We start from the raw sequence: 22044 nt of genomic DNA, 5'->3' as shown, positions 1-22044 counted from the left end.
TATTTATTTTCATTGTTATTTTTATTTTCCTGTGAATCACATTGTGTTGCATTCCATGTCTGAAAAGTGCTGTATACATAAAGCTTAATTTGACTTGTATAAATAAAGTTTGATTTGATCCTAACTTTTGCCACACACACGCTATGACTGTAGCTTATTGTCACTTTGATGACTTATGACTGGCCAACAACAACAAGCTCCACGTGCCACACTCGTGCCACAGAATAAATGATAAAATGTCTCTCTCTCTCTACTGCAGCAGTCGCATTTGGATCTGTGCGGGTCCTTCCGGACAAGTCAGTTAAAATTACACATACAGTGACCAGTGACAATCATATCAGATCCGACCCAGACCCATGACATTATTTAGAATTCTGGATCCGGTCTCGGATATTTGGGAACAGGCGGATCCGTGAACACCTCTAGTGCAGTGTTTCCCAAACTCGGTGCACATTTTGGTTTTTGCCCTAACACTACACAGCTAATTCAAATGATCAAAGCTTGATGATCAGTTGATTATTTTAATCAGTTGTGTAGTTCTAGGGCAAAAAACAAAACGTGCACCCATTGGGGTCCCGAAGAATGAGTTTGGGAAACCCTGCTTTAGTGTGAACCCTGGACCCTTGGTTCACACACACATCTCCCCTCTCATTGACTAGAATCGTCCCACCTGATCTTGCCTCCACCTGACTGCTTTCCATTTTTTAAGACATTTATTTTAATTGTTAGGGCTTCCACTACATAATCTGTGATACCGCCACAGATAAAACAATGTGCCAGATATTTCACCAGATGTATAAATATGAAGCATCCGATTGGCGTTTCCACTCACTGCCAAATATGGGGATGAGAGGAAGCCCAGTGGGTGAATATCGAGTGAGGTGGATTTTGGCCAACATTCTGCTAATTTTGTCATAGATGAAACATTTGATCTACATACAGTTTTCTTTTTGCAAAAGTACAATCTGTAACAAACAGAGTGGACTGCGTTTTTGTATACTACCTTTGCCAAAGTTACAAAACAATCGCGTTGCTTAGGAGTGCAAGGGCAAATTGAGTTATTGCACAAGCGCACTTTAGATTAGGTGTTCCCTAATAGAAATATGCAAATAAATGCTAGAACGCACGGATAGGATCTCACTAGCTCTTGCTTGGCTCTGCCCACTTCCTTGCTTGTTCTGGCCAATATGATAAGTTTGATCCATTGTACAACGACGGGCTCTAGTCAACGTGTGAGCGTTGCAAAATACATTTACACATACTGTACAGTGCATTCGTAGAGACCCCTTCACTTTTTCCACATTTTGTTACATTACAGCCTTATTCTAAAATGTATTAAATTCATTGTTTTCCTAATCAATCTACACACAATACCCCATAATGACTAAGAAACTTTTTTTTTACAAATGTATTAAAAATAATAAACAGATGCCTTATTTGCATAAAAATTCAAACCCTTTGATATGAGACTTGAAACTGAGCTCAGGTGCATCCTGTTTCCATTGATCATCCTTGAGATGTTTCTACAACTTAATTGGAGTCCACCTGTGGTATATTCTATTGATTGGACATGATTTGCAAAGGCACACACCTGTCCCAGTTGATAGTGCATGTCAGAGCAAAAACCCAGCCATGAGGTCGAAGGAATTGTCTGTGGAGCGCCGAGACAGGATTGTTTCAAAGCACAGATCTGGGGAATGGTACCAAAAAATGTCTGCAGCATTGAAGGTTCCCAAGAACACAGTGGCCTCCATCGATCTTAAATGGAATAAGTTTGGAACCACCGAGACTCTTCCTAGAGCTGGCCGCCTGGCCAAACTGAGCAATCAGGAGAGAGTGTAACCGATGTGAAATGGCTAGTTAGTTAGCGGTGGTGTGGGCTAATAAGCATTTCAATCAGTGATGTCACTCGCTCTGAGACCTGAAGTGGTTGTTCCCCTTGCGTTGCAAGAGCTGCGGCTTTTGTGGCGCGATGGGTAATGATGCTTCGTGGGTGTCAGTTGTGGATGTGTGCAAGGTTCCCTGGTTCGAGCCCAGGCTGGGGCGAAGAGAGGGACGGAACCTACACTGTTACATTGGTGCCGTGACCCGGATCATTGGTTGCTGTGGAAAAGGAGAAGGTCAAAAGGGGGGTGAGTGTAACAAATGTGAAATGGCTGGTTAGTTAGCGGTGGTGCACGCTAATAAGCGTTTCAATCAGTGACATCACTCGCTCTGAGACCTGAAGTGGTTGTTCCCCTTGCGTTGCAAGAGCCGTGGCTTTTGTGGCGCGATGGGTAACGATGCTTCGTGGGTGTCAGTTGTTGTGTGCAAGGGTCCCTGGTTCGAGCGAATAGAGGGACGGAACGTACACTGTTATACCTTTGCACTCCTAAACAACAAAATGTTTTACTTAATTAAAGTCTGCAAAAGTCAACTCTGTTTGTAACATATTCTAGTTTTGGGAAGAGAAAATTGTATGTAGATCAAATGTTTCATCGATGAGAAAATTAGCAGAATGTAGGCCAAAATCCATCTTCTCCCACTGCCGGCAACTGGGCTTCCTCTCACTACCATGCATTGTAGTGAGTGGAAACGCCAAGCGGATGCTTCACATGTATACATCCAGTGAAATATCTGTCTCATTCGTCTATCTGTGGCTGAACTGAGGTCCACACTCCAGTCCAGGTGTGGACCTCAGCACCTTTAAATTGGATTCCAACCAATAAAGACCATAGAGGAAGACCAAAAGAGGCAAGATTACTAGAAACCAACTAGGTTTTCCCTTTTATCTGTAGATTAATTGTCGGAGTAGGAACACAGGATTTTGTGTGACTCAAAATGGATCGAAATTCCACAAAGATCAAGGGAAAAAAGGACCTTGTGCATTTCTGGTAAAACATCAACCAGATGTTTACACCCCAGGACAAATTTGCTAGCAACTGCAAACTTAACTAGCTAAATGTCCATGAATGTTTCAACCTGTCCCCAAATTAATATAGTTGGTTCAGAGTCCATTTTCATATTTCAACCTGCTTATCCTGATCGCGTCTGGTGTGGATGGACCTAAATCAACATGCCGTGCCCGGTAACAGTACTGTAATATTCATATGTGTAAACATACTGAACTGTAATTGGATGCATTTTACCGCCGTATCATACTGTGCTATTGGTTAAGACCACCTAGATGGTTAGGTCATGGTCAGTTGATCATGGTTGGAGATACGTGCATATGCATGTTGTAGCTAGCTAATAAACAGCTACGTTAAGAAATTGTTACGAACCGGCTCAGAGTTCGCAACAAAAGGGAGACAACGTGGAGACAAGGAGTATCAAAAATATATATTTATTAGATACCATAACTAGCACAACCAAAAACAAGGTGTCTGCATGGAGAGAGTCTCCCAATGACTGTGGAAGAGGTCTATTTATCCTGGGACACACCCGAGCCCAGGTGTTTTCCATGAGGCTGACGACCCTTCCAACTCCGCCCACCAGCATCCTAATAAGGAACAAGAGCAAAGAGAGAAATACAGCAGACAGAGTGGGAGGGTCGTCACAAAATATCCTGTAGTACTGCATTTTATTATTTTGTACAAAGCGTGCAAAACAAGACTAGTACCACTACATATTCGTCGAAAGCTAGCACGTGACTGAAGTATTGCCTGATTGTGACGTCAAATGCCGGCGCCTCTAAAATGATGTGACCTTCCATTACCCCCCACAGCAGGACCATTCCATAGGCAACCGATAGATGACAATTCCTTGGCAGGTTTAAAAAGATATTATTCAAAGGTAATAATCGTGACTAATTTTGTTTTATCTTGCGACCGTATCACTGCTGCTGGTATTCTACTAAAATTATGATATACCGGTAAGTTTAACGTGAGTAGGACAGCGTGTCCTGGGCTTTGAAGAATAGGAATTGCGTAAACCTAACCTGCAATTCGGAAACAATTGACTAAGGCTGTGCCCCTCCATCCATGCCCTTTTAGATTCTTTCATTTATAATTGATTTGATTAAAGTGGTATGATTTTATAGGTAGTTAGATCATTGACCTCTTCTTAGCTTGCTATAGCTAGCTAGCTAGCTAGCCTAGCTCAGCATCACTGACAGCTCCTTGTCAATAATAGCGGCAAATTACTAACTTGGCCAAACTAGCAGCACTACCCATCTGACTAGCAAACTCACCTGTCAGCTTTCTTCTATAGAAAAATGTGTTGTCGTAGTAAGAAACCCAATTACAATTAGCGAACTCGTTTTTGTTTTAACTATAAATTACGTATTGGTTCGCTAAATCGACTGATTGTTGTAGTTACGGGCCCGCGATGTCGGCTACAATGCTCCGTTGATGGTTACCTAGTTAGCTAACTTTAGCTGGCTGAGCTAGCTCAGGGCAGTGTGGCTAATTTGGCCCGTGAAGTTATATTTTTCTGAGCAAAAAGTTGCTGATTTGGTAGCTAGATCACGTAATCTCAAATTACCTTTCGATGGTAGAATCATCTTCATCGGGGAGGTGGCCCAGTTGCTTGCTGTTAGTCAACTGAACATTGCCCAGACTAATCCAGACCAAGTCCTGGATAACGTTAGGTGATAAACCAGAGTGTAGCTAACCTAACGTGTTCTGTATCTTCCACTAGGTTACTATGGGTGACATTGCAAAGGGAAAGAAGGCCTTTGTTCAGAAATGCGCCCAGTGCCACACTGTCGAAGACGGTGGGAAGCACAAAGTGGGTCCAAACCTTTGGGGTCTGTTCGGACGTAAGACTGGTCAGGCTGAGGGCTACTCCTACACGGACGCCAACAAGAGCAAAGGTAGGCCTTTTCACCTATCCTCCTAGTTAGTGGGAAATGGCTGGAAGGGATCCAGATTGTCAAATTAACCACATTTTCCGAACTTGCTGCATAAATTCTCCTAATCTGCTACGAAAGTCAAATCGTCTCGATTCGGAGTAGCGACAGGGCTAGAAAATGGTATATCATACACAACAGTTGAGGAACAATGGGGAAAGTAATTCGGCTTTGAAAGTTGATCATCTTGTAACCCCAATTTTGAGAAAATGGCCCTTTGAATGTTTTGGTACCCCTACTAGAGAGCTCTTCATTGTCTACACCCATTCAGCATTGTCTACACCCTTTCAGCGTTGTTTACGCCCTCTTAAACCTTAGCCCCACCCATCTCTTTAAGGATTTACATATGAGGCCATGTGCTAAACAGAGTGAGTATGTTAATAGAATGCTAAACATCCAAAGATTCCAAGACTAAAGACTTGTTTATACTACGTCTATTGTCATGTCTGTAGACAGTTGTTGCAGTGACATCATGAACATTCTATTGTCATCTGACATCAAACTTGTCGTTATGAAAAAGTATAAACCTAAAAATGACAGGCTGCATGACATCAGCAGCCTGGTGGTCCAACATAGCAGAACTGGTATATTTTAACACCAATGAACCCATCCATTTAAAAAATGAATTTAGTATATCTCAATCTAGAAAACGAGGCAACTAAAAGCAACTTTCTAAACAATGTTTTGGTTCATTTCTAGCTTGTTAGTTAGTTAGTTAGTTCGCTAGCCAGCTAACGTTGAGTTAACTGGGTAGCCAGTTCAATTAATGACCATATCATAGCTGACTGATTTAACTTTAGCACATTTTTAAAAATTATTACAGGTAAATAAACTCAAAACAACATCATTATTTACAAGTTAATGGCAAGCTTATTAAAGAAAATTGCTTACGTTTGTGAGTGTGACGGAATAAAAAAAGGGCATTCTGCCTGGTAAACACACAAAAATCTACGTTTATTTGTCACATGCACAGGCTACAGAAGGTGTAAACGCTATAATGAAATGGTTACTTGCATAGTGGAGTCTTTTGTTTAGACATGTAGCTAGCTAGCTAAACCATTCACCATAATACCAACTCATGTTACTACCTCATCTCTCGGGATTTCCAGCCCATCCATTATCTCAGCAAATTATGCCTAGCGGGAAGGTTCCTGACTTTTTCCGTGGCTAAACCAACTAGGCTCGTAATTTAATTTGTATTTACAGATGGCATACAAGTTTGTTATTAAGGCAAATTAAAGTTCACATGTTCCAGAAGGCATTTCTGCCACCAAAAAGGCTTTTTTGGTAAAGAATAAATATTTAAGTTCAAATTACTCTCCTGTGAAGTAGTGATGTGACATACGCCTAGTTTGCTGACAAAAGTCACAATTTGACAAAAGCTGGATCCCTTCTAGCCATGAACTAATTAGTGCTGCCTGAGTCAATTTACATTTCTAGTCAAGTGAGGAAATCTATAGCTGTCCCCAAACCTGCAGGTCATGAATAAAATGTCAGATAATTAACTGAATGTAGTCTTGATGTACAGAGTTCCTTGCCTTAGCTAAGGGATTGTATTATTCTCTTGTAGGCATTACTTGGGGTGAAGCCACCCTGATGGAGTACTTGGAAAACCCTAAGAAATACATTCCAGGAACAAAGATGATCTTTGCTGGCATCAAGAAGAAGGGCGAGCGCCAAGACCTTGTTGCATATTTGAAGTCTGCGACATCGTAAAACATTGTATTTGATGATAAATATTTAAGTTAAATGTGTTTTTAGTCTGAGTTTGTTGTCTCTTTTTGATCTGTACTTCAATGACACAAAATCACTATTTAATGGCCAGGACTCATCAATCTTTGTGTTGTCATGGCATCCGTCCTATGCCAGACCCATCTTACTTGTGAACAGAATCCAATATCACTTGATTTAATGCTGAGATATCAGTCATAGTTGATCAGCTGGTGGTTACTGAAGGCCCCTGGTTTCTCTCCCTCTTGAAGGAATGACAATATATTCCCTGGTTTCACAGGAGCTGTTGAAAGTTAAGTTATTTCACTTTAATGAAAGTTATAAGTATTCCAGAAGGCTGTTGGCAATTGTGAAGTGGCTATATGCGCTATGGTTATGTACCTGAAGGAATTGATCAATAAAGTGCTGACATTAGAGCATGCAATGCTTATTTTTTGTCTTTGTGTGGATTTTGTCTTTGCATAAATAACATAGGATTGATATTCAACAAGGAAATAGGTTTAGGTACATTGAGAGGTCTTTTAATTATAATAGGATATGTCATTAAACCTCAAAGTTCCAGAATGGTTTGAAAATGGCAGCCATATTGGTCAGGGAGAAATCCAAACCAGTCTAATTGGAATGAATGGCAGAGGTATAATCCTGATTATACTTTCAGCAGGAAAATATGACATATCAACAATTGTGTAATAGAATTATCATATAAATAGTTTATTGGTTTTATACCAATGTTCTGTATAAATAGCCTCTAAAATGTATGTAAACAGACCATATGTTTTTTCTTGGCGAAATTATTATGATACAATATCAGTACTTGTTGCAGTTACAGCTTGTTGCAGTTACAGCTTGTCTAAGTCCTATCAACTGATTTCAGCCTGTGTATGGCTGCATTGTTTAAATGGAATATAGACAAAATTGTGATCAGATTCAGTGGCAGATTTAAGTGCTAGCCCTGAGTTTTCATGGAGCAATCAATTGCTTGGGATTAAAGACACTGAACAAAAATATAAATGCAACATGCAAAAATGTCAAAGATTTTACTGTGTTACAGTTCATGTAAGGAAATCAGTGAATTTAAATACATTCATTAGGACCTAATCTATTGATTTCACATGACTGGGCAGGGGTGCAGCCATAGGTGGGCCTGGGAGGGCATAGGCCCACCAACTTGTCAGCCAGCCAATCAGAATGAGCTTTTCTCCACAAAAGGGCTTTATTACTGACAAAGACTCCTCTCCCCCCAGATGATCCCCGCAGGTGAAGAAGCTGGATGTGTAGGTCCTGGGCTGGCGTGGTTACACGTGGTCTGCGGTTGTGAGACAGGTTGGATGTATTGTCAAATTCTCTAAAACGACGTTGGAGACAGCTTATGGTTGAGAAATGAACATTACAGTTTCTGTCAACTGCTCTGGTAGACATTCCTGCCGTCAGCATGGCAATTGTGCGCTCCCTCAACTTGAGACATCTGTGGTGTTGTGTGACAAACCTGCACATTTTAAAATGGCCTTTTATTGTCCCCAGCACAAGGTGTAATGATCATGCAGTTTAATCAGTTTTTTGATATGACACACCTGTCAGGTGGATGGATTATCTTGGCAAAGGAGAAATGCTCTCTAACAGGGATGCAATCAAAATTGTGCACAAAATTTGAGAGAAATAAGCTTTGTGCGTCTGGAACGTTTCAGGGATTTTTTTATTTTAGCTCATGAAACATTTGCGTTTACATTTTTGCTCAGTGTATTATATATATCTATATATTATACTTCTAGTACCTGAGGTCTGTACCTGGAAACACAATATAAAGATGGCTAAGCAAGATAATCCTTAATCAAAGGTACTCTATATCAGTGTTTCCCAACCCTGGTCCTTGAGTACCCCCAATAGTATACATTTTCTTTGTAGCCCTGGACAAACACACCTCATTTAACTAATTGAGCATTTTATGATTCGTTTACAGTTTGAATCAGGTGTGCTTGTCCAGGGCTGCAATGAAAATGTGTACTGTTGGGGGTACTCGAGGACCAGGGTTGGGAAACACTGCTCAATATAATGACGAGATGGTGTTGTCTCCGTCCTAACAATTGGAGTTATTGGAGTTCTCATTTGGTCAAAAGTTTGTCCTCCGTCCTCTCCTCCGTAACCCAGAAACCAATGAGTGTGTCAGTTTGTTAGTAGGCAAGCGGCAGACAGTCCTCCCCTCCTCAATAGCATCCTTTTGGCAAGGAAACACAAGTGCATCCTACCGCAGAAGAGTTCTGATTTCTGCCTACCACACCCCCTTTGAATCTGCTGTTGTATTGTTAGAGGGGAAAAGCATGCACACATTTAAAAATGATATGCTACTTATCTTTTTAGCTCAAAATGTCTTGCACAACTACCTGCATTTGTTTTATCACTTTATACATTCAATTTTGGATTCTACCCTGTAAACATAATTTGCCTGATGATGCGCGATTGGAGAATTCATTTCAAATTTCATACAAGACCATTTTTGTCCATGCTGCCTCTCCTCGATTACCTTTGACCTGTTTCAAAAGGAGGCCAGAGAGGATGGAGGAGAGAGGACGCAGAAGTTGAGGAAATCCTATTGAGAAAAGGCCATAGTCGCAGGAGGAGGCGAGATCAGATGTAAACATTCTAGCCGATGAGAGCGCAGATACGAGTGTGAACAACAGACACAAACAACTCCGATTATAAAATCTATTTGATCACATAAGACTTGCTTAGCAAATTAGCAATTACATTTTTTTGGACAAAATCCCTCACACTCTCACAGACCCTAATACAAAAAAAATCCACACTTGGGGCTCTATTTAGTCTGTATCACTAAGGCGTTGCGAGAGAGAAATGTTAAGGTAATTTCCGATTGAGCCGACATATGCAGCATCTATTGTGAATGCAGCCCTAATTTCAATCATGCTCTAACGTGGACTTCAGCGATACGGATTGAATAGAGCCCTTGGTCTGCTTTTCGCTATATTCTTGAGTGGATCGTTTTTGACGGGAGTGGAGCCTCGCTTCGCCTCTTCTTCGCTGCCTTAATTTATGTTTTATGGTCTTTTTCCACAAATGCATTTCTTACAAGGGGTTGGGCAATGATTAACAACCAATCAGGAAGTAAAAGTTTAGAGTCTCTAAATTACCACTGTAAAATTATCCTGATTGTCAGTCTTAATGTAATTTGTGTTCAAAGATCAGACCCGGTTTTGTCCTCATATGACCTCAGCAAAAGACTTCAGTTCAGAATGGTGCACTGGACTGCAGCTTGATTTCACACAATCTTCATGAACTCAATGTAGATTATTGATAGACTAGTTTATAGAATTTAATATGAAGCTAATGTCAAAGAAATGCAAACTAGCGACAATGGACATACTTATAAAAATAAACTGGGTGAGTAATAATAGTGTAACGACCCTGGTTCAACAGTAATAATATGTGAAAAGATGTGGTTCTTGTGCGCCTCCGAGTGGGAAAAAAGTGGGTTGTGCAAGAAGTCTTCTAATCAGACGGTGCGTGCTCATATGCATAAACTAAGTAAAATTATCTGTCAAATTCAATATAAGCAGCATTTTTTGCATGAAAGATACTATTCATAGCTCTTGTGAAGAATGTTCCCCCCTACCGTCAACCAATAGTTGTATTTATTATGGATCCCTGTTAGCTCCTGCCAAGGCAGCAGCTACTCTTCTTGGGGTCCGTCAAAATTAAGGCAGTTATACAATTTTAATAACGTCACAATACATTCATTACCGATTTCACAACACACTAAGTGTGTGCCCTCAAGTGTGTGCCCTCAGGCCCCTACTCCACTACCACATACTACCAGCTGTACACAGCCCATCTGCAAATAGCCCATCCAACCAACTACCTACCTCATCCCCATATTTGTTTTTGTTTTTCTGCTCTTTTGCACACCAGTATATCTACTTGCACATCCTCATCTGCACATATATCACTCCAGTGTAAATTGCTAATTTGTAATTAATTCGCCACTATTGGCCTATTTATTTATTATTTTTCTATTGTGTTATTGACTGTACGTTTGTTTATCCCATGTGTAACTCTGTTGTTTTTGTCGCACTGCTTTGCTTTATCTTGGCCAGGTCGCAGTTGTAAATGAGAACTTGTTCTCAACTGGCCTACCTGGTTAAATAAAGGTGAAATTAAAAAAATATCTACGACCAATCATGTTAATTGTTACAAAATGTAGGAGGCAGACGGCATCGCCATACAGTGCTCGATTTGGCTTCACAATTCGCAATTGCGTTACACCCTCCGTACTGCGCCTCTGGCCGCATTTTTGGATCAAGCATAAATCGGTTTAAATCGGCTATTAGGTGGCAGAGGGTGAGACGAGGGCGGCATTTTCCGACCAAAACTGACCAAGATGCACCTCCAAAAACACCTCACATAATTCTGCCCCAAAACAATGAAAACATATCTCACCTCGTGGCATAAGGGCCATTAAGGTGAGGCCTAACAAAGTTGATTTACTGTTAGAAGGATGCCCTGCTTCCAGTGGCAACCTGTCATTCAGGGCAGGTGGGGCAGAGCCCCATATTTTTAACATTATTATATTTTCTTGGAGCTTGCCTGTTTTGCATGTTATTTTGGCATTAATACGTGTCACATATCAGTTTGCAAACAATGTAAAAATAATATATCATTGAGTTAACGAAGCCACATACAAACATGGTCTCTTTTTTGTTTTATTGAGTAAGGCAGCTCCAAAATGCAGGTATTTCAGCCTACCTCAGTGCTTTCTGTGGTGGTGGGGCAAGCCAGCAGAAAATACGGAGAGTTGCGCCATGATTGGCTCAGTGTTCTGTCACTTATGGGGACAATCTACTGGCAAATCCTTTTAAATCCTTGTCATATGAAGAGATATAATGAAGAGAAATTATAGATAAAATGTATCAGTACTCATCGTCCATTGGACATAAACATTACGCAAATTCAACGAGTGGTTTGAAAGGAATCAGTGAGAGTGGGTGTGGTCCCAAATCTGGGGCTCTTTTCCAAGTTTAAAATGATAAACATTCAACATTGGCCATGCTGTCAACGAAGCATGATTTGTGCCGCACACAAAACAACTGTTAACTCGGAACTATGAAAACTTCATAGACAACTGGGAAATCGGGAATAAACGAGCTCCGACTGGGAAAATACGTTTTGAACAGTCATCCAACTTGGAATTGTAAAGCACCATAAATCCAGAGAATGCAGACTTTGATGACAAAATTTGCCCATGAAGGACCGCTGTGCCACCTTTCTTTTCAAGTGACCACAGCACAACAAGGATTCCAAAAATGTATTGTATGCTGCTGCATAAATGATGTAATATGCCAGGGTGATATGTATATTGTTGGTAAGAAAGTAATACTAAGTGTATGTTGTGTGCCTCACCCTAATAATTTGGTCTATTTACCCCTCTTAATTTAGGCAACTGTTCTGACTGTTCTACTGTAGCCCATAACCTGTTTTAGAGAAATGTAATCATCAAATATTGTAAGAGCTTTAATTTTCTGCTTAGAACTGTATTTATCCTATAGTTCTGACCTGGTGTACAGTTGTCGCCAAAAGTTTTGAGAATGACACAAATATACATTTTCACAAAGTCTGCTGCCTCAGTTTGTATGATAGCAATTTGCATATACTCCAGAATGTTATGAAGAGTGATCAGATGAATTGCAATTAATCGCAAAGTCCCTCTTTGCCATGCAAAAAACATTTCCACTGCATTTCAGCCCTGTCACAAAAGGACCAGCTGACATCATGTCAGGGATTCTCTTGTTAACTTTTTAAGGTATAGAGGGCAGTATTTTCATTTTCGGATGGAAAGCATGCCCAGAGTAAACTGCCTAATACTCGGGCCCAGAGTCAAATATTTGCATATTATTAGTAGATGTGGATAGAAAACACTCTGAAGTTTCTAAAACTGTTTGAATGATGTCTCTGAGTATAACATAACTCATATGGCAGGCAAAAACCTGAGAAAAATTCTACCAGGAAGTGGGAAATCTGAGAATTGTAGTTTTTCTTTTGAATCCCTATCGAAACTACAGTGTCTGTGGGGTCACGTTGCACTTCCTAAGGCTTCCATTGGCTGTCAACAGCCTTTAGAAACTTGTTTCATGCGTCTCCTGTTACTGGGCAGAGAATAGGAGCTCAGTCAATGAGTGGACTGCCTGGGACCAGTGAGTTGTTTACTGCGCAGGCACGTTTGGCGCGCCGCTCCTTCTTTTTCCTCTGTAATGAATACGCTATTGTCCGGTTGGAATCTCATCGACGTTTTATGTTAAAAATACCCTAAGGATTGATTGTAAACAACGTTTGACATGTTTCTACGAACGGTAATGGAACTTTTTGACTTTTCGTGTCTGAATTTATGCTCACGCGTTATGCCTTTGGATAGTGATCTGAACGCACAAACAATACGGAGGTATTTGGACATAAATATGGAGTATTTCGAACAAAAATAACATTTCATGTGGAAGTAGGAGTCCTGGGAGTGCATTCCGACGAAGATCAGCAAAGGTAAGAGAATATTTATAATACTAATTCTGAGTTTAGTTGCCCTCAGAACTTGGCGGGTATCTGTATAGCTTGCTTTGATGGTTGAGCTATGTACTCAGAATATTGAAAAATGTGCTTTCTCCGTAAAGCTATTTTAAAATTTGACACAGCGGTTGCATTAACGAGTAGTATATCTATAATTCTTTCAATAACTGTTGTAAATTTTATCAACGTTTATGATGAGTATTTTTGTAAATTGATGTGCTCATTCACCGGAAGTTTTGGTGGGAATACATATTCTGAACATCACGCGCCAATGTAAAATGGGGTTTTTGGATATAAATATGAACTTTATCGAGCAAAACATACATGTATTGTGTAACATGAAGTCCTATGAGTGCCATCTGATGAAGATCATCATAGGTTTGTGAATATTTTAGCTGTATTTTTGGTTTTTGTGATGCATGTCCTTGCTTGGAAAATGGCTGTGTGGTTTTTCTTGTGAAGTTTATGTCCTAACATAATCTAATTTTATGCTTTCACCGTAAAGCCTTTTTGGAATCGGACAATGTGGTTAGATTAATGAGAAGTTTATCTTTAAAATGGTGTAAAATAGTTGATTGTTTGAGAAAATGAAATTGTGAGATTTTTGTTGTTTTGTATTTCGCGCCATGCTATTTCACTGGCTGTTGAATAGTGTGTCCCGAAGGTGGGACCTAGCCCATAGAAGTTAACAGTGCACTTGTTAACATCCTAAAAATACTACCGTTTACTATAGAATACTACAGTACTTACTGTAGTAAATTGTAGTATACTGTAGAATACTATAGTAAATACAACAGTATTATTTGGAAAACAAAAACTGTAGTAAATACTACAGTAATATCTGCAAAAACACTAGAGTAACTACAAACACTTTTCTTTACTATAGTATATTTTACAGTATTTAATCCCAATTTGTGCCACCCATAAATGAGAAATCTACATGCCAACTATAGACCACATATTATGTTCCCTACCAGTTATAGAAAAGAGCAGAAGTTGTGAACTATCTGTTCAGATCCCAGTCCTACCTACGTGTTACGGAAAAAGTGCTATTAGTATTTCTCCAGTAGGTTTCCTCAAAGAGTAAGCCTCCACTTCTATGTCAAAGATAATAAAGCAATAACACTATAGTTAATTCTACAGTAATGTCTGCAAAAACTCTACAGTAAATACTACATTATACTAAAGTCTGAAAAAACACATCATTAATTACTATATTATATACTATAGTTTTCTTTTACTACATTATTTATACTATAGTTAACTGTAAATACTATGGTATACTACAGTAAATACTACAGTATACTACAATCTGCAAAACACTACATTAATTACTATTAGTATATACTACAGTTTTCTTTTACTACATTATTTATACAGTATACTACAGTAAATACTACAGTATTCACTGTAGTGTTTTGCAGACTATAGTCCGTAACAGTGAATACTACAGTAAAGTCAGCAAAAACACTACAGTGGACTCACTCTGTATGCAATAATAGTGTTTAACATTATTTTTGAATGACTACCTCATCTCCTTACCCAACACATACAATTATTGTATCTATAAGATCCCTCAGTTGAGCAGTGAATTTCAAACACAGATTCAACCACAAAGATCAGGGAGGTTTTCCAAAGCCTCGCAAAGAAGGGCACCTATTGGTAGATGGGTAAACTCAGTTGCCAGAGAGGAAGGAAACTGCTCAGGGATTTTACCATGAGGCCAATGGTGACTTTAAAACAGTTACAGAGTTTAATGGCTGTGATAAGAGAAAATTGAGAATGGATCAACAACATTGTACAATAGTTACTCCACAATACTAACCTCATTGACAGAGTGAAAAGAAGGAAGCCAGTACAGAATAAAAATATTCCAACACAGTAGGCCTTCTGGAAAACCCTAGAAAGGTGTGCCAAAGGAGAAGAACGGATCTTTAATGTCCTACGGCACATAGAACGCATTTACTCACAAATAAAATAGGCCCGCAGGCCACCAGTTGGCCCTCTATTTATTTTTTACACCCCGTTTTTCACCCCAATTTCGTGGTATCCAATTAGTAGTTACAGTCTTGTCTCATCACTGCAACTCCTGTATGGACTCGGGAGAGGTGAAGGTCGAGAGCCGTGCGTCCTCCGAAACACAACCAAACCAAGCCACACTGCTTCTTGACACAATGGCCACTTAACAAGGAAGCCAGCCGCACCAATGTGTCGGAGGAAACACCGTGCACCTGGCAACCGCCAATTTAGGCTACTTACATACAGGTGCATATGCTAATAATTGTGCATTCTGTAGGTTTAGATAGATTAGAAAACTTTTTTAAAATTACACCAAATGGAAAATTGCATTTGGCGCCCTGGCTTACATTAAAGGGATAAAAACAGACATAAAACATACACATTACACACATTGAGCATTTACGTGTCAGATCATCAGTCTTATTTGGGATAAAATACTTTTTAGGCCATTCTTCCCGAGGGGGGGGGGGGGGGGGGGTTGAGTTGTTGTTGGATACTTGGAGAGCTTTTTTGTGAGGTGTTGTATGTACAGTTCATGAAGTGGTGTTGGCCTGATTTACAAAATTGTGTATTTATAAAAGTGTGTCTTAAACTAGGCCTATTTCGTTGTATTGCCTACAAGCTTATGGGATACAACTAATAGACTATACCCACTAGATGTCACTGAATGAAAAGGAAACATTCTGGGTGTATTTTTATGGTGAGCTCTCAGTGTCCAGACAGCGCCAGGGGCCGTTACCACCTTGTCAGTCAGGCTGCCGCTGCTTTACGCTTTCATTATTTCTAGACCTCATTTTTTATTTCTATACAAGTGAACTATGTTCATATTCAGGACGCTGTTCGGTAAGATTTAATTTGATTTGTGTTAGTGTAAGGGACTTTAAAGATAATTGCGGCTCTGGGTGTTTAAGAGCAAATTCACAAGGGAATATCAACTGCGCAATGATGGAGGTAGAATTGTCAAGTGCACATCGAAGTCAACAGGTAAGAACAGAGGCTGAATAACATGCTTCATAGGCAGCCTAACAAATTTGTTTCTGACTTAAGAGAAACGCTTAGACTATAGAAATTGTGTCATAAGCCATTGTTGTTATCCTGTGGTAGGCTACTTAAAATGTTGCAGTATAGCCAACAGTATAGTAGACAGAGGAGGAGGCTAAGAAACGGCATCATAAAGTAGACTAGGCAAACTGGATTAGGCTATTTTGTGTTATATGGAACAAATTAAATGTAGCATAAATAAAGCCTAATAAATAAATGTGGATTGAAATGATTTCAATAGGCATAGAATCTCACCTTTTCCAACATTTACTTGTTGTGAACCTTTTCTCATACATCTGTAGAAAAATCTGCAAAGTCATTGGACAGCCTCATACTTGAGTTCTTTACCACAGCTGCACCCTATAACACAGTTTCAACCTGTTTCATAAAGATTCAAATCCACGTTTAAGGTTGAATTTCGAAACCAGGATGTCTTTGAATTGGTCCGGAAAAAAACATTTTATACATCTGATTCTTCCCCAAAAATAATGGCATCCAGTTTATTGTTTGTCGAGAGCCCCCTCCAGGACTGTGGTGGTACCCTGTAGCGTGTGATCTCTGTATCGATGGCATATCATCAGAGGCCACCTTCGCTCAGTCCACTAGGTCCACAATTGTAGGCAGTCTCATAGAGGAATGTTTGTTTGTAAAAGCTTATGTTTTGAAGTTCTATGAATTAAATATATTATAGGAAGAGATGTTCAAAGATAAATGTATCTTGATACAACTACTATATACTCCAAAGATGTATCAAACCAAAATATTTTAGCAAAGCATTGTATTCAGATAAACATTATCAGTGAAGGTAACATACATGTTACTTGCTATAACTGTGATATATGGTTGAATGCACTGACTTTAAGTCACTCTACGTAAGTGTCTGCTAAAATGACCAAAATTAAATGTGAAAAAGAACCTGCAAAGCACAGTGGGTATTGTTATAATAAGGGGTGGAGCTCATAAGACTAGTGGCCAGTGTGCTTTGCAAGGGTTCATTTTAACGTTTGCATTTTGGTAATTTAGCAGACAATCTTAATACAGCATAGTGCTATCAGATTTCTTATACCAAAGCAGCAAATTTGATGTGAACCGCTATAAAATTGTGAACCGCTATAAAAAAAATGGTATGGAAAAGTATTTTGTATTTTGAGAATACAAATTACAGCTCTGAACGTGTCTTGTTACAAAATACATTGGTTTGTAGTTCAGGCCAGCAAAATACAAATGACAAACTACTCAAAAGTAATTGAAATACATGCAACATAAATACTGCCCATCTCTGATAATAGGCCTACTGCACTTTATCAAGCTGAGTTGTATGATGTAGTTGGACCTTGTAGGTGGATGAACAGCTCTCTTGTTATGATGGAATGTGTTGTTGTAAACACATCAATGAAGAGCACAGCAGTAAATATTACCCTCTTCATTTAAAGGGTGATATAACCTAGGATACTGATGGTGTGAATACAAAGCATATTTTATTATTTTCTATTCTACTTTATTCTATTCTAAGTCTTTGATCCCTCCTCATGCCATGGGGTGGGGGCTAATTAAAGGGGTATCCGCAGCGTTCTCCCAACCACTGTTTAGGTAAAAAGGTGAAGGATGGAGCTGGAGACATCTAACCACTCTCAAATGTATAGACAGAGCTATAGATGCAAGGACTGACCATCCATTATAATTTTAACCATGTTGTGAGGCTATACGGTGTTTGTTTACATTTACTTTATTTACAAACATTGGAGTAAAATAAGCTTATATTTTGGATTCTAATTCGATACGACAGTTGAACTAAGCTCATGTCATGAGGCATTTCTAATTTATATTCTTCAATAATCATTGGGTACAAAAAGTTGATGTAGCCTTTTTAATGTCCTGAGTATATAGATGGTTTGGGCAATAAGGTCAATTGAAATTAATGAATTAGGCCCTAATCTATGGATTTCACATGACTGGGAATACGTACACTAACGTTCTAAAGTTTGGACTCACTTAGAAATGTCTGTCACGTCCTGACCATAGAAAGATGTTATTTTCTATGGTAGAGTGGGTCAGGGCGTGACAGTTTTTTTTCTCCTCTATGTTTTCTATTTCTAGGTTGTCCGGTTCTAGTTTTGTATTTCTATGTTGGGGTTTTGTTTGGGATGATCTCCAATTAGAGGCAGCTGGTCCTCGTTGTCTCTAATTGGAGATCATACTTAAGTAGGGTTTTTTTCCACCTGGGTTTGTGGGAGATTGTTTTTGAGTAGTGTATGGTTCACCTCTTCGTCAAGGTTTGTTGTTTTGTTCTTTAGTTTATGTTTATGTATTGCATAGTTTCACAGTGTAAATAAAATGTGGAACGACACACACGCTGCACTTTGGTCCGCATCTCCTTCCTACGACAGCCGAGACAATGTCCTTGTTTTTGAAAGAAATGCACATTTTTTGGTCCATTAAAATAACATCAAATTGATCAGAAATACAGTGTAGACATTGTTAATGTTGTAAATGACTATTATACCTTCATTTCAACAAGGAACACAGACTGAGACCAAGGTCTCTTTTACAGCTGGGCCCTGCGTATACATGTTTACACATACAGTTTAGGTACAATGATTAAGAAACTACACAAGACAAACAAAACGATCACAGATAACACAAAAAAATACAGCAACAGATTACATTTACACATAGGTTATTCCCCTAACAGCACAAGAACTTGCATTACCCGAAACAGTTACAAGCAATACAAAAATAAATATCCTCCAATAAATATTGGGCAAGAGGGACAAGAGTCTCAAGTTTAAGTTTAGTCTGCAGGCTATTCCATAGGCAAGGAGCGTAACAGGAAAAGGCAGCCATACCCAACTCTGTGGAAATCGCATGGACATCAAGTGTAATCCATGCTTGAGACCTGGTTTTAGGAATTCTAATTCTAATATTGATGAGTGATGATAAATAAGAAGGTAGCTTATTCAGAAGTGCTTTATAGACAAACACGAGAGCATGTTGTTCTTGTCTCACAGACAGCGAAGTCCAACCCACATTTTGATATAAAACACAGTGGTGAGTTCTGTAGCTAGCACCCATAATAAATCTAAGTGTGCAATGATAAGTAGCATCCAGCAATTTAAGTGTTGATGCCGTAGCATGCATGTAAATAATATCCCCATAATCTATAACAGACATAAAAGTAGCTTGCACAATTTGTCTTCTATTTGTAGAGGACAAACATGTCCTGTTTCTATAGAGGAAGCCTAGCTTGATTTTTTGCCGTTTACAATGTTCGTCAATGTGCATTTTAAAAGACAGTTTATCATCCAACCATATCCCTAAATATTTATATGCAGAGACCTGATTAATTCGAGAACCATCTAAGCTCATAAGTGCAAGTGTATTTTCAACCAACTTTTTGAACCTATTAAAAATCCTAAAATGTGTTTTCTTTGCATTTAAAACAAGTTTCATCTGTAAAAAAGTCCCTTGTAATATCTTAAAATCTGTCTCCAATAATGATAATGCTTGGTCAGCCGTTGAAGCGATAGAGTACATGACAGTGTCATCAGCATATAAAGGAATTTGACATTTATCTCATCACCGATATTGTTTGAATAGAGAGTGAACAGTAATGGACCAAGTATAGAACCTTGTGGGACCCCAAGGTTACAAACATTGGAGTAAAACTAGAAAGAGAAAAAGGAGTGGGAGGCCCCAGTGCTCAATTGAGCAAGAGTACGAGTACATTAGAGTGTCTACAGTCGTGGCCAAAAGTTTTGAATGACAGAAATATTAATTTTCACAAGTCTGCTGCCTCAGTTTGTATGATGGCAATTTGCATATACTCCAGAATGTTATGAAGAGTGATCAGGTGAATTGCAATTAATTGCAAGTCCCTTTTTGCCATGCAAATGAACTGAATCCCCCAAAAACATTTCCACTTCATTTCAGCCCTGCCACAAAAGGAGCAGCTGACATCATGTCACTGATTCTCTCGTTAACACAGGTGTCAGTGTTGACGAGGATAAGGCTGGAGATCACTCTGTCATACTGATTGAGTTCGAATAACAGACTGGAAGCTTCAAAAGGAGGGTGGTGCTTGGAATCATTGTTCTTCCTCTGTCAACCATGGTTACCTGCAAGGAAACACGTTCCGTCATCATTGCTTTGCACAAAAAGGGCTTCACAGGCAATGATATTGCTGCCAGTAAGATTGCACCTAAATCGACCATTTATCGGATCATCAAGAACTTCAAGGAGAGCGGTTCAGGGCGCACAGTACTACATAGAGCCAATGCTAAATGGAACTCTATTCCACATCAAGTAACTGACACAAGCAGTACAATTGTATTTTAACAACACCAACATTGGTACAGACACACACACACACACACACACACACACACACGGATTTAGTTATGTAGATACAATGCCTTGCAAAAGTATTAATCCCCCTTGCCGTTTTTCCTATTTTGTTGCATTTTATTTGGATTTCATGTAATGGACATACAAGACATAGTCCAAATTGGTGAAGTTTGCTTAGTGTCATTGTCCTGCTGGAAGGTGAACCTCCGTCCCAGTCTCAAATCTCTGGAAGACTGAAACAGGTTGCCCTCAAGAATTGCCCTGTATTTAGCACCATCCATCATTCCTTCAATTCTGACCAGTTTCCCAGTCCCTGCCAATGAAAAACATCCCCACAGCATGATTCTGCCACCACCATGCTTCACTGTGGGAATGGTGTTCTCTGGGTGATGAGAGGTGTTGGGTTTGCGCCAGATATAGCATTTTCTTTGATGGCCAAAAAGCTCAATTTTAGTCTCATCTGACCAGTGGACTTTATTTAACGAATTATGTGACTTCTGAAGGTAATTGGTTGCACCAGATCTTATTTAGAGGCTTCTTAGCAAAGGGGGTGAATACATATGACTGCACTACTTTTCAATTTTTTTATTTTTTATTTTTTGAAAGAAGTTATTTTTTCCATTTCACTTCACCAATTTGGATTGTGTTGTGTATGTCCATTACATGAAATCCAAAAATCTATTTAAATTACAGGTTGTAATGCAACAAAATAGGAAAATCTCCAAGGGGGATGAATACTTTTGCAAGGCACTGTAGCCCACCACATGCACTGTTTTCAAACCATATCTGGATGGATCCATAATGAATTACTATGGGAATAAATATCAATGAGTTACAGAAATATTGGAATAAAGTAGATGATAGGCTTTCTTTTAAAAAACATGTTACTGAATTGGGAAAAAAGCTCAAATTCAAGATAGGGTTCCTTTACAGAAACAGGGCTTGTCTGTCCTCTGTAAATAGAAAACAAATTGTGCAGGCTACTTTTATGTCCGTTTTAGATTATGGTGATATTATCTATATGCATGCATCGGCAAACACATTAAAACCACTGGATGCTATTTACCATTGTGCACTCAGGTTTATCACGGGTGATAGTTACAAAACTCATCACTGTATCCTATATCAACATGTGGGTTGGGCCTCTCTATCTGTGAGGCGAGAGCAACATGCTCTCTTGTTTATTTATAAAGCACTTCTTTTACAATTACCTCCATATATATCATCATTAATTTCCACTAGATATACTAATTTTAAAACCAGATCACAGATGTGGATTACATTAGAGACTCCTGCGGTCTCCACAGAGTTGGGTAGGACTGCCTTTAGTTCCTTTGCACCTTATTTATGGAACAAACTGCAGATCCAACTTAAGTTAGACACTCTGGTGTCCCTTGCCCATTTCAAAAATGTTATGGAGGATCAATATGATGTTGTCTGTGATTGTTTCTGTTGAATTGTGTCTTTGTTTTGTATGTTTGAAATGTTCTTGTCTGTATGCCTAAAACTGTACA

General features: G+C 39.2%; 2 protein-coding genes across 5 annotated transcripts in view; both read left to right on the top strand.

Moving 5' to 3' along the window:
• The first annotated feature begins 3625 nt into the window (after positions 1 to 3625).
• LOC115179380 (cytochrome c) lies at positions 3626 to 6992 on the top strand. 2 transcript variants are annotated; one of them, XM_029740852.1, is made up of 3 exons: positions 3626 to 3774; positions 4621 to 4795; positions 6402 to 6992. In XM_029740852.1, the coding sequence occupies exons 2-3, from the start codon at positions 4627 to 4629 to the stop codon at positions 6545 to 6547; spliced, it is 315 nt and encodes a 104-aa protein (XP_029596712.1). In that variant the 5' UTR covers positions 3626 to 3774; positions 4621 to 4626; the 3' UTR covers positions 6548 to 6992. The 2 variants fall into 2 exon arrangements, with proteins under 2 accessions (XP_029596712.1, XP_029596713.1); XM_029740853.1 differs by having other exon boundaries at positions 3651 to 3853.
• An 8671-nt stretch (positions 6993 to 15663) lies between these two features.
• LOC115179289 (nuclear factor erythroid 2-related factor 2) overlaps positions 15664 to 22044 on the top strand; it is a 44114-nt gene continuing 37733 nt past the window's right edge. The window contains exon 1 of one of the 3 annotated variants that reach the window (XM_029740675.1): positions 15664 to 16129. In XM_029740675.1, coding sequence (XP_029596535.1) covers positions 15803 to 16129 — 327 coding nt within the window. In that variant the 5' untranslated portion in view covers positions 15664 to 15802. The remainder of the gene's footprint in view (positions 16130 to 22044) is intronic. The other 2 variants (XM_029740674.1, XM_029740673.1) reach the window with 2 other exon arrangements.

This window comes from Salmo trutta, chromosome 39 (genome assembly GCF_901001165.1).
Source record: "Salmo trutta chromosome 39, fSalTru1.1, whole genome shotgun sequence".
In the NCBI taxonomy this organism is placed as follows: domain Eukaryota; kingdom Metazoa; phylum Chordata; class Actinopteri; order Salmoniformes; family Salmonidae; genus Salmo; species Salmo trutta.
This window is presented reverse-complemented; position numbering and strand designations above follow the sequence as displayed.

Excerpts from the sequence above, each read along its gene's own strand:
- LOC115179380 (XM_029740852.1), top strand. The coding sequence starts at position 4,627 with ATGGGTGACATTGCAAAGGGAAAGAAGGCCTTTGTTCAGAAATGCGCC. Across the intron at positions 4,796-6,401 it reads GGACGCCAACAAGAGCAAAG|GCATTACTTGGGGTGAAGCC; the intron begins GTAGGCCTTTTC and ends ATTCTCTTGTAG.